The sequence below is a fragment of the Schistocerca cancellata genome, chromosome 2 (assembly GCF_023864275.1).
Source record: "Schistocerca cancellata isolate TAMUIC-IGC-003103 chromosome 2, iqSchCanc2.1, whole genome shotgun sequence".
Classification (NCBI taxonomy): Eukaryota; Metazoa; Arthropoda; class Insecta; order Orthoptera; family Acrididae; genus Schistocerca; species Schistocerca cancellata.
The window spans coordinates 432,322,394-432,335,924 of NC_064627.1; the positions used below are offsets into that span (position 1 = coordinate 432,322,394).

The following is a 13,531-nucleotide window of genomic DNA, read 5'->3' on the forward strand; positions in this document are numbered from 1 at the left end:
CCCAACAAGAAGAATTTGTACCCTAATGACAACAGTCCACAATGGAAATAAGCTGTTTTCTCCTAATATGGAGGAGAAAACACTTGTCTCTCATCAACACGAGTAGTACAGTACCTTCCTATGGCAGTGGCAGCAGTATTGAAACACTGCCAAGTACATTCCTGATGCTGCCATGGATTATAGCCCAGAAAATCTCATCCTGTAAAACTGATACGAATATAAATATCACTATTCCAATAGCAATTTTTTCTGTGTTCGACTTTATAGTTGCTAAACACAAACTAACAAATTCTGTACATGTAGAGGCAAACAATAATTTAAATTACGTTTTCAAATTTGATTTAATTAACATAAAAATATTTACACTAATTATCGTCTCTGAGTGTCACACAGTAGTTAGCGACTAGGCTTCGGTGGAACCCACGCCTGAATTTTTGGTACTGTTGTGCTGTAAGGCATATATGCACCTTCAGTGCCAGATTTATTTTCTGTGTGGTCAAGCATCCAAGGATACTTGGGCCTGTGAGGATCCTGAAACAAAAGGAAATAATTACACAACTACTTACTTAAAAATGATATCAAAAGGCTGGAAGTTTTTCTGTATGGTGGTGTCATGTACAACAAATAACTAGTTACTTGATTTCAGTTACACTCACTCAAACATTTAATATCAGACTGAAGAGACGCTATCAGTACCTTGTAAAGTACTTTTATGCATGTCGAAATAAAAGTGATGAAAGAAAAATTCACCAGCTTATGACTGACAAGTGCAGCAAACACATACAAAACTAATCATCACTGACCCAACATATCATTCCTTAATACAGCAACAGGCATTTCCTATTTAAAGATAGGGTCATAAGTGAAAGCTGTCGAGGCATATGCCATCAGTCCTGCAATTACTGTGCAGCAGTCTATGGGAGTATTACAAGTAACTAGCTGTCTATGAATATAAACGGTCAGTTTAAGAGAATCAGTTTGGCAGTAGGAATGACATTTGAAGCACGAAGCTACAATAAGAATGGAAACCAAGAACAAAGCGCTCAGATAGAAATGGGTGTAAGACAGGGATGCAGTCTTTCTCCCCTACTGTTAAATCTGGATATCAAAGAAGCAATGACAGAAAAGAAAGATAACTTCAGGAGTGGGGCTAAAATTCAGGGTGAAAAAATATTCACAATAAGATTTGCTGCTGATGTTGCATCTTCAGAGAAAGTGGGGTGAAATTACAGAGTCTTTTAAATGGACTGGAATGAGCAGTCTACAGGGCACAGAATACTACCTTGGAAGCAAAATAGCTCTTGGCTGACAAAGCAAAGATTATATAAGCAGGACACTGTCACAGGCAACAAGGGTATTCCTCACTAAAAGACTTCCACTAGTACACACCATTGGCCTTCATTTCAGAAAGACACTTCTGAGCATGTACACGGTATTGTACGAAACTGAATCATGGACTGCGGGGGAGGGGAGGGGGGCTACAAAAGAAAGGAATAAAACCTATGAAGATGATGTGCTATATAAGGATATTTAAAATTTGGTGAACTGGTAAGAAATGAGGTGGTTCTACACAGACACAGCAAGAAAAGGAACGTCAAAAACACTGAAAAGAAGGGACAAAATGACATATGCTAAGACATCAGAGAACAGCTTCCACTGTGCTAGCGGGAGCTGAGGAGAGTAAAAACTGACAGACAAGACACGTACTGGAATATATCCAATTGTTTTGTTTTGCTTTAGGGTGCAAAAAACAACTGGGGTCATACGTGCCCAAGTCAAAACTATAGAACACGAACACAGAGAGGAGTTAAGCGACTATACGTCAGTCCCAATGGACAGAATAGGAGCTAGCTAAAAACATGCACATGGAAAAAGAGCTAAAAAAACACCATGCAGAAATGGAGGTCCAAAACTAAAAATTAAATGGCCTTGCCATACTGGTTTGGCAGATAAAAAGTAAAACGTGGTTGACAGCCCATGTGTCATTTGCTAAAACGGCTTATAAATCAGACGGCAAACCGAAGCTAGAACGTAAATTGTTAAAAAAAGGACATTCCAGCAAGAAGTGGCAGACAGTTCAAATTTGGGCACAATGTATACAAAGTGGTGCAGTAGCATCACTTAGCAAATGACTAAATGGCTAAAAAGGCAGTGCCTAATACGCAGCCAAGTTAAAATAATCTCCTCCCAGCGGGGGGGCCAAGAGGAGGCCGTCCAAGGCACCGGGAGAAGCTTTATGAGGCGAAGCTTATTCCCATGAATAGAGGACCATTGGCAATGTCAAAGGGACACCACCTCTTGACAGACTGCACCGCAGAGATCATCGGAGAGATTATAGGTACTTGTGGGCTGAGGTACGAGGACTGTAGCCTTGGCAGCTGTGTCAGCAGCCTCATTTCCTGGCAGACCGACATGACCAGGGACCCACAGAAACGGGACACTGGCTTGTATACCTGCTGAGGAGAAATTTACGGCAGTAGGACAATGGGAGTTCAGCAGCTTCAGCATACAGACTCTCAACCAGGCTGGTGTAAAAGGTGCCCGTGGCCGAACAGATGACATGATGGTGGACAGTGTTGAGATGGCGTAAGAGGGATGAACGTGCAGATGCATAAACAAAGCACCCATAGTTGAGTTTCAAACGGACAAGGGACCAGTACAAATGGAGGAGGGTAGTTCGAATCAGCACCCCAGGAAGTACCGTTAAGGACATGTAGGAGATTGAGGGACCACATACAGCAGGCTACCAGGTAAGACACATGGGAGGACCAAGAGAGTTTCCTATCGAGCATGGGCCCCAGAAATTTCATAGTTTCAACGAATGGAAAGGCAACAGGCCCAAGATGTAGAATGGTGGGAGAAACGATTTGCGCCGCCAGAAATTCATACAGACGGTTTTGTCTGGAGAAAAGCGAAAGCCATTGTTGATGCTACAGGAGGAAAGACAATAAAGACAGTACTGATGATGACGCTCAGAGAGACAGTGAGGGCGCAATTTCATTTCCTGAAGGCAGAGTACAAGGTGACGCTGCAATGCTAAAAGCAGCCATAAATCCTCTTTGTGGGACCGAAGGCCGCAAACGTTCCATTGGAGGACAGTCATGAGAAGGAAGAGATGGAGGGGTGTCAACTCGGCGGCCGCCGAGTGACAGCCGGTGTAGAGTCGCTACTACAGGGCATAGGGGCAGGAGGATCCTGCTCCAAGAGGTCCACAGAAGTATTGGCTTGCTTGTGTGGTCAGTCTGTGGAGTCTAACACTGAAAAACAGTTGGTGGTGTGCACCGACAAGACAGAGGCCGGCCAGGCTAAGTTAACACGTGGTGACACCATTGAACAGGATTTTCAGGACTGTTTGCCTTTAGCGGATTTCTTCAAGCCTTTCCAGTTAGAGGAAGACTTAGATGTTGTTTGGCTGGAGGGACGGAGGAAGTCTTCATGGGAGTACTCCTTCTGTCCTTTCCTGCCAACTGGTTCTGTAGTCAGTGGTTTCACCCCTTGAGGCGAGAGTTTGATGGTTTGTTGCATGGCGGGAGGGGGGATGGTGATGCTACCTTGACACTGGGCAATTTCACAACCTCCAAGCCGAATTTGAAGTCACATGTCTGCATGGCCATATCCTTCGTGGAGCCAGGGGTAACAAAATCAGAACTATAGGTGCCAGATGGGAGAACACAGGGTTTGCAACTAGCCAGTAACTTGCGAGCTACTGGGTAAGGCACTTTTTCCTTTACCCGAATCTCTTGGACAGCCCACTCATCTAGATACACGGGACAACCCCAAGAGGAGGCGGTATGGCCGCCGTTGCAATTGACACAGTGGGGATGAGGAGGCAGACAATCGCCCTCATGTGCATCCCTGCCACAGGTTAAACATTTGGCTGGGTGTCGACAAGATGTTCTAGTGTGGTTAAAACGATGACATTTGTAGCAGCGCATCAGGTTTGCAATGTACGGCCGGACTGTGATAATTTCAAAGCCTGCTTTGAGCTTGGACGGCAGCACCACCCTATCAAAGGTGAGGAAAAGGGTGCGGGTGGGCACTAAGGAGGAATCTACCTTTTTCATTACATGATGAACGGCAATGACACCCTGATAAGAGAGGTAAGGTTGTTTTTCAGCCTTGGTTAGATCATCAAGCAGCTTGGTGTAAATTACACCATGGGAAGAATTCAATGTTCTGTGGGCCTCGACATGAACATGGTAGCCATGGAAAAGCGAGGCAGCAAGCAAGTGTTGTGTTTGAGAATCAGAAGCCATCTCCAAAAGCAAAGTGCCATTCCGGAAACAAGAGCAGAATTTCATAGGGATAGCAATTGCATCAACACCTTTCTGAATAATATATGGACTGACCATGGCAAAGGACTTATCGTCTTCAGTACATGAGACCACAAGGAACCATGGCGCAGCGGGAACGGTCTTCGAATCAATACCCTCATTATGTTTACACTTTGTAGACATCAATTGGGAAGATGAGTGACTCATTGCAAGAAAATCCACCATGATTGCCAACGTCTCCGATGGCGTGCCCCTTCACAATGGGACACACCCACACACCACCTCCCAAACATCTGACAGAGGGACCAATTGGCAATTTGGGAAAGTTGCAGCTCAGGCAATCACCCCTCCCTGGGCCTGGCCTGTACCAGGGGGTACATGCGAACCCTACCTGGCGACCCAGGGCTGGGAATTATGCGTTACTCATGAGATGCATGGGCCGACCTTCAGGAGCACACAGGGAGGAAGAAGAAAAAAGAGGATCCTCCAACACCGAAGTGGAGGAACGAGAGGAGAAGGGAAACAAAGAAAGGAAAAGTGAGCCAAAAATAAAGGTGAGACTATTCGTGCATCAGTGACAGAATGCAGAACATTCCCATAAATCCCCAGAAATGTTCCCCAAGGGAGGGGAAAAAGAATAGCAAGAGGATAGACATGCAGCACGGAAGGGAAAAATGCTGCAAAGGCCAAGCACGAACCAGCCAAAGAGTGGTGAGCCCCCTCGGGCTCCTTCAGAGGTGGGGACAGGAGAGGAGGAGGAGGTACTGCTGCTGCTAAGCAATATGCAAGTTATTGGTTGGTTTTCCTCAGTTTTAGTTGTTGTTTCCATCCTGAGATTTCCATTATTCTAATGTCAGATAATTAGGTACCTGCAAATAAAGGGTTATTCTTCAACAAATAATATAAAAATTAAAAACTTGAATCCATCTGATGAAATTGTTATAAAAGAATCAATAAGAACTTTGGAGAGCAAATTAGTTCTACTGCTTACATACATTAGTCAGCAACAAGCACCATCATGTTATTGTGATAGAACAAATTGTTTCCAGCAGCAGAATAAAACTTTCAATACAAAATAAAAAAACATCAAAGGCAGCATTCAACATATTCTGTAGATCCCTTTACTGGATGTGAAACAAGCCAAAATAAAGATTAACAGAGTGAGGAAAGTTAGACGTTACCCATCATTGGGTTCAAATGGCTCTGAGCACTATGGGACTCAACTTCTTAGGTCATAAGTCCCCTAGAACTTAGAACTACTTAAACCTAACTAACCTAAGGACATCACACACACCCATGCCCGAGGCAGGATTCGAACCTGCGACCGTAGCAGTCCCGCGGTTCCGGACTGCAGCGCCAGAACCGCTAGACCACCGCGGCCGGCTACCCATCATTAATCTGCTACACTCTTATAAAGTAACATAATACAGTTAACAAAGTGCACCTCACTTTAAAAGAAGCCTGTTGGTTTCCTGCTTATGTCTTATTCTGGCTGTTTATCTATTATTGTGTAACGCCCCATCAGACCAAAAAGCTTTGTGACTGAATTAATAAAGAACAGAGAAAAACCAGGATTGTAGTTTTAATGCCTTAGGTGTTTTGTGTAGTCTCCTCCATTTCAGTACAATGCAAAGAACATTCATACAACCATGTAGAACAGTCAGAAAAATCCTTCTTTGGGATGTTGTTCAACTTGCACATCACGTTGGATTGAATTATGAAAAGGATAGTTGCTACTCGCCATATAGCGGAGATGCTGAGTCGCAGATAGGCACAACAAAAAGACTGTCAACCAAGTTCAATTTGAACGTCTAAGATTAATAATACCGGCAGGAGTAATGTGGGACATGAGATGCTGCACCAACAATCAGCTGTGTCTAGTAGCCATGTGTTGTGCACGGCCAAGATGGTTAATACAGTGTGGTTCACCTATCTGACTCAGCATCTCCACCATATGATGGGTAGCTATTGTCCTTTTGATAAGTCATTATTCCATCCTTGATTTTACATAGGCTTGACTGTCTGTTATGTCATCATAGCAGTGACCCTTCATGCACTTTTTGTGGAAGGTTCATAATGATAATGCTAAGTCTCATGATCCATGATGATTTTTTCGACAAAAGAATTGTCCGCATCTTGAATTTCAATCAAGTCATAGCAGGTGTCCATGCATCTTTGCATTTGTTCAGGCGTCAAGGTGTACAGGTCAAACTTTGCACGTTTGAGTACTTTTCTCTTCTTCAAAACATTATGGAGAATGTCTTTAACACTTTACTGTAAAGATGTTGCTCCATTGCAATTTGCAACACAATGTTGACACAGAATGGACACACACCCACAACTTTGCACTGCCTGCTCACAACTCACTGATCGAATGCACATCTGTTGTTTACATTTGTCAGTTCAAGCTGCCACCGTAGTTACTGCGCAGACAACTTTTATCCTCCATAAATGAAATCAGTCTCAGAATTTTTTCATTGGACAGTGTATTTAATTGTCTACACTGGTAATGGCTATGATAGCAAGTGTCTACATGCTTATGAATTGAGGCTTTTTTTAATTAAAAGGCTTTATAATTGATACTGTTACTAACTGTCCAACTAGCAGAGATTTTCAAACCTTCTAAACTAGATAATCAGATAATCTGCAGAAAGGTTAAGTTTTTGAAAATAGCCACAAGTTGTACCTTGTATTTTCTTATTTACTGGTTTCACTCTTCAAATGAACAAAAGCATCATCGGAACATACAATTTACAGTTGGCTGACAGCATTAAAGATTGTGTTTAAAGTTGGCTGACAGCTCTATACATAAAACTAGCTGTACTATAGTACTGTTAACTAAAGTACTACAGTACAGACAGTTTAACCCTTTAACTGCTCTGGACCTGTCCATGTGTGCTCAGGATGTGTTAACACACGCCACCAGTCCTACCTAGTACTCTGAACAGGTCTGTTCAACATTTAAATTCTTACATAATCTGAGTTCAGACCAACATGACACATTCAGAGTACCAGGTAGAAGGATAGGTGGCGTGTGTAAACATGTTCAGAGCACACAGGGACAGGTACAAAGGCGCACACATTAATGCGTCGAGAGCAGTTAAAGGGTTAATGTCCAGAGCTGTCAACCAAGTTTGAACTGTATACTCTGTTGACACTCTTGTTCATTTGAAGAGCAAAACCGGTAAATAAAATATACAAAGTGTGACTTGTGGCCATTTTCAAAACTTAGTTTTAACAGTCACTCCCACTGAAGGTAATGCCTCCTTTTGCACAAAGAGTGTTTCAATATTGACATCTTCAACTTTTATAGTCCTGTCTTCCTCAGTTGCGTGTAATATTACGGTATATTAATAATTTTTACTTATGGACCGTCTGACAGCAACTGAATAAAACACAAATTTAGTGCCATACGCGTTTCGCCTTTATTTTCTGCAAGGCATCATCAGTGGCAGGTTGCGTGGACAATTTCCTACATATTACGCTCCTGTTGCATTTTTGGTGTTGTTGTTCTTCTTATGAACGCCAATTTGCGGTGTTTTTCGCCATTCCACAACACTATGCACAGAACGCTTGTTTTAAAGCAATGTTTTGGTTTCTGTTGACGACTGTTTCAATATTATGATTTTTTTTTTTTTTTCCCAGTGATCCCCGAATTTCATGCCTTATGCCTGATGGAAGCATCCCTCTCTTGATTAGTGTTCGGCATTCTACTGCATACATGCAGTTGGCGCACACATACAATGTAATAAACACAAAATCTGTTGACATTAAAAAGAAAATTATATCAACTTATCTTCTTAGCTATTTTTTCTACAAAGCATCTGCTTACCCAAATTAATGGATTTGAAGATACCTGCCAACTGCGTAACAAAGAATAATGTCCACTGGAGGTGAGTCTCTACTGACAGCATGTCCAGTAAATATTAAGAAAGAATAAGAAACAACAGTTACCGAGTACAGCTAAGGCAGGAGTAACCACTGTTTTTTTTCCTATTATGTTGCTGCTATTTTGACAATTTAATATTTTGAATGTGTAACCAGACATAGAATATGTCACTTACAATAATGAACTGTTAATACAGACTATGAAATAGAATTAAATTACAGGCAAAACCATGATGGGATCAGAGGGGTACAATGAGTGACTGAATGAACAAAACATTTATTCCTTAAACTCCACTGTAACATTAAAAAATATATACTTACCCTTGAAGGAGGCAAGTCAGTTTTGTAGTGCAACCATCCAAACCATTCAGCTGGAACTTGACTTCCATCATAATCTACACCCACATTATCAGCATATTCAACCCACCTATTTCGACCTACAAACAAACATTCTTCTTCATATTGATTCAAACATAAAAGGGGTCGACAGAAGCGTCCAATCCCACGCGTCTGCTTTGACCCGTGACGTAAGGGTGTTGTCGTGTGTGACGTCATGACGGCGCGGACTTTGGTTTGAGTGTGGCTGTCTCCAGTTCTGTTTTATCTTATTTTGTTTACTTTTCTGATCTGTTCGTTCTATCCCGTGAGATTTTTTTTTTTTTTTAAAGACAAAAAACACTAATCAGCTACTGAAGCATCTTTATCTTCTATGGGTTGCAAGGGTTACGAACCCTGGGGAGGTGGGTGGGTATTCATGCATGGCTGTCTTCACTTACACATTGTAGCTACGCAAGACGTCTAAATTTGTTTATATTCAGTTTGCCCCCCCCCCCCAAAAAAAACACCCCATTTCCCGCGCTTGTCCCGTTAGTGTCATTAGGCTTCTTGTGGAAAGTGTGTGTGTGTGTTTGTTTTTGTTTCCGTCATATTTGTGACGTCATGGGTCAAAACAGACGGGCGGGATCGGACGCTTCCGTATTTCCCATAAAAGCAGTAAGTGATGCATAGTTTATTTCACACATACACAAAATATCAAATCAATTTAGTCAGTGTCACACAATAGTTTACTGGTGAGTAATATCCTGTTGAGTTTTTAGAGAAAAATATTCATATGTATCATGTACAAAGAATACAAAGAAATAAAGAAAATTAATACAAGCAAAATCTGCAGAATCAGTTTAACAACAGAGATCTTCAACTGAGAAGCAGGAGTAGCAAGCTCATTCCTTTGATTTACAAAACTATTCATTAAATATCCAATTTACTTTTCTGTTCAAGGACAAGAACAGCAGAGTAGACAGCTGTCTTTAGCAAGCACCTTGCATAATTTGAAACCACCAAATGATTTGCCTTGCTCTTGGCTTGATACAAAATAAATGTACAGAATTTTAGATTTGCAGACAAGTATTGTGGAAAACAGTATAGGTTACAGACTTTGATAAAATATGACTGCTGACTTAAATTGTTGACAATTGATGGGGTGAATCCAAAAGGCAAAAGGGGGGGGGGGGGGGGAGGTTCTGGAGGGAGATGGCAGAAGCAATCACCAACAAAAAGTACGGAACAATAACGAGTGAAATGTACAAAATAAACTTCTAGTATGATACAGATTGTCTTTAGTAACACGTGTTTATTTTCCTACAGATGAAGGCATTGTGCAAGGGATAGGAGTAACTTAAAAACATATGCAGAGAACATGTGACTGACATCAGTTTTTCCAATATGAAAATTTACATTCTAATTACTCTAGTCATTGACATAGAAGGTAGTGTTCAGTCTAATGCAAGGAGTACATTGAACATGTTAAAACATAAACAGATGGGATACTTTCCATTAGCAGTAACACTTGCAAATGGTCACCTTGGTACAAGCAGCTTTTTCCCCACTAATGCTATTTCTTTACTTAAGTATCATTACTGAGTGGTGCAATGAAATCACATGGGTTCTTAACGAATTTTACGCACAAACGGGATAAACGTACTCTTGAGTCTTCAACGCGCTCTAATGTAAAATTCAAGTAATTTTTGTATAAGTGTGTCATTCCACCGTAAAATTCGTGTAATTTTTGTAAAACTATGTCATACCATTACTCATTCACACATCACAGCTCAGAAGGTTGTTTAACGGACTCGGGAAAAAATGATTACAGTTATCCAACCTAAATCGGAATTATCCACCTTTTTAACCACTGGCAACAAATCAACTTCAAATATTAACCTTAACTGACATACTTTTCTTACCCCTAATGAAACAATGGAACTGTATACTTTTACACTGTTGTTTTACGTTGATTCTTGCTTTCGTTTCTCCTGATTCCTGTGGTATTTTTAGCGGTGTCCCATCAAGCTACTTTAACAACAAACGGTTCTATATTGTTACTACCCTGTGACGAGCTACAGTTGAACTACAACACAAGAAAATAATGTCCAAAGTGAAAAATACTAACCATAGAAGTACATCTTGTTCTCATAATATTTGTTACCATACTTGTCTTCTCCTATCAAAGTGCCAACTTTCGCATCATCCATCCTAGAACATAATATTGCCGTAAATTTAAGAAAATTTTCATAATTATCGGTAGTTGTTCAAAACAATTTATGTCTCTATGCCCTCTCACCTATATAGTTTGTATAAAGTGCCTCGTATTCCCCCATTTACTTTTATTATTTCAAAAAGTCTCGCAATTTTATCAAGTGCCAAATACTTCTGCATTTTCGCACCTCCTCTCTCCTCACAAAAACATTAGTGATTTACGACCAAAGAACTTTAAATAGTAGAATAGCTACAAGGGTCAGAACACGCCAACATCGCTGAGAACGCGCATAGAGTAAATATCTCTGGAGTAAGCATAGCGTTCTGCGCATGTTCTCAACATTAAACCAGGATAGTCACGTGTTTTCGGGACTTCGCTGTACGTGTGTCCTTTCCGCAGAGTTTGAAGTTTATAATATCAAGAATGTTTTCACCGTTTGTCGATAGTGTAACAGCGATGGTGAATTACTGCTGTTGCTACGGATGCAAAGGAAAATATGTGAAAGGAGGGATGTAAATTTTCACGGGTACTATGTTTAAAAATTTCGAGACACATTATAATTAAGGCTTGAATCTGTAGACCTATTTTTCTACGATCTTATGACTGTATAATAGATATTACGGTTAGTACAAAAGCTTACAAACAATCGCTTCCTCTCGTAAATTTGCTAGTGGAACTGGAAAGGGAATGGTTAGTTGTTTCAGCAAATTTTTCAGTGACTTGTCGATTATGTATATAGATTTGAAAGACGAGAGACAGATAAATTCAATACAGTGGGAGTCTGTAATTGTCTTTGTATAATATGTGTGTCCAAACAATTTTGTTTACTATAAAGTTACAATAGGAGCCCATGCTGAGTGTGTGTAGGACATGGGGAATGATTATGTGTGATTTATATTTTAGTTTCACGAAGGATGAACAACGAGAAAAGATGTGGCTCCAAAAAATAAGGAGGAGTAATTTTGTCCCCGCAAAATATTCCAAAGTATGTTGAAAACACTTTGAAGAGGAATGTTTAGACAGAGAAAAATTTGGATGTGTGTGGCTGAAGGTAGATGCTATACCAACTATTTTTAATTTTCCACAGCACCTACCACCAATTTCTACATTCAGCTTAAATACATTTTCTGCACAAATCAAATAAAAAAACACAATAGTGTAGCTAATCAAAGTATACATTCATCTTCTTTGGTGTATTTTGCCCTCAGTTTATTTTCTTCACCATTTGATTAAGAAGCGCAAAATATTAGTAAACATGTCCCCAAACTCTTTCATTTGTGTCACTTTCCACTTCCCTTAATGGTGATATGGGTTGACTGTTACATGACCAACTGTATTTGCTTTACAGTACATTTATTCTCCGATCGCCTTTTCCCCCCCTTCTTACTCAGTCTACAATTTATTTAATAAACTGTGAGCAAGTACGTAAAATGCATTAAATAAACACTTCAAAGTGTCACCAGTAAGAAAAATTGTGCTTTAGGTCGCAAAAACGAGAAAATAAATACGCAGAAATAGCAGAAAAAAGGACGAATTAGTAGGGATATCATCGCTAATGTGTGGCAAATTCGGTGCTTTTCAGACACTTGCAAAAGTACTAGCGTACTGTCAAGTCCTTTTGCCAGACTATCACTGCAAAAATGTATGTCAGGCTCTGTAATACTATAAAATGCCGTATCATACCGAAAACTACCAAACATCGAGTGCATCTGATCTGTTACCCCTATCGCGAAGAAGCAGCATGCAATAGCACGTGCCCTTAAAAGATACGTAGCTGGTTTATTCCTGGTGTCAAATGGATACTGTTAAAATGTCTGCGCAACCTATATAAATAATCTACGACACATACGAAAAGAATCCGTCTGTACTAGGGATGTAGTGACATTCGAAATATACAGGGCGCTATACGGACAAACACACGTCCTAAGAACACGTGACCAGGCCGGCAATGCATGCTGACAACACAAAATTTGTTCTGCGCATGTGAATGCTCACTCCACAGATATTTACTCTATGAGTACGCGCATAGATATTTACTCTAAGAGAACGCGGTAAGATTGGTCTGTGACTATGTACAAATCCAGAGATTACTGGCCTGCAGTTATAGATTCTGCCAAGAATCTGCTCAGTGTAACAGCCAATTCAGAGTGCCGTCATGTCCCTTCAAAACATTCTGCAACGAAATTCAAATGGCGGCATCCACACTGGTCGTCCCTTTCCGTTAAGTCACGTCACTGCACCGTCAAGTTTTGTAGGGTACAAAGTTTTGACGGCTGACGCCATCCTTCCATTGTTGATCACATGATCTCACAACTCATTTCTAGTGCTGTGTTTGAACACGACTCGAACTGTTCAAACAGTTTAGATCATAGTTTGGGGAATCTTGAGCTCTGTTTGATCTTTTGATTAGCCTGCAACCCAGTGATTTTTGTTGGTGCTATCAGAAAGACCAGTTCAACTGAAGAACGGAATACAACCAGTGGGCTTTTACCAATGACGTCACAGCTAACTCATAGATATTAATGTCTTTATTTTCGAGCCATAGATAATAAATCGGTTACCTTCTGTGGCGAGGCGTCATCGTTGTAAATTGAAATAAATAAATGTGTTGTTAAAAGACAGAGCTAGACATTGGGTATGATTTTTGTTGCTTGTATTAATTTAAATCATTTGTTCGTTCCAACACATTTGGTACTTATTTTCATTCTTAGTTAGTTTGAGATATTTTGGAACAATTGTTTCTTTATTCTGGAAATTTTTACTTTTTGATTTTTGTTTGTACCTATGGATTTATCTATTCCTATGAATATGGAAGACTTCAAGCAGGATTCATCAA

The 13,531-nt window shown here is 40.5% G+C and overlaps 1 protein-coding gene across 1 annotated transcript; it reads right to left on the reverse strand.

Annotated features, from left to right (window-relative positions):
* Window positions 1-322: 322 nt before the first annotated feature.
* LOC126161906 (probable NADH dehydrogenase [ubiquinone] 1 alpha subcomplex subunit 12) lies at window positions 323-10,936 on the reverse strand. Its single transcript, XM_049918068.1, has 4 exons — window positions 10,780-10,936; window positions 10,609-10,691; window positions 8,484-8,599; window positions 323-531 (listed from the first exon to the last, which is right to left on the reverse strand). Exons 1-4 carry the CDS (start codon window positions 10,872-10,874, stop codon window positions 397-399), a joined length of 429 nt encoding a protein of 142 aa, XP_049774025.1. The 5' UTR covers window positions 10,875-10,936; the 3' UTR covers window positions 323-396.
* Window positions 10,937-13,531: the final 2,595 nt, after the last annotated feature.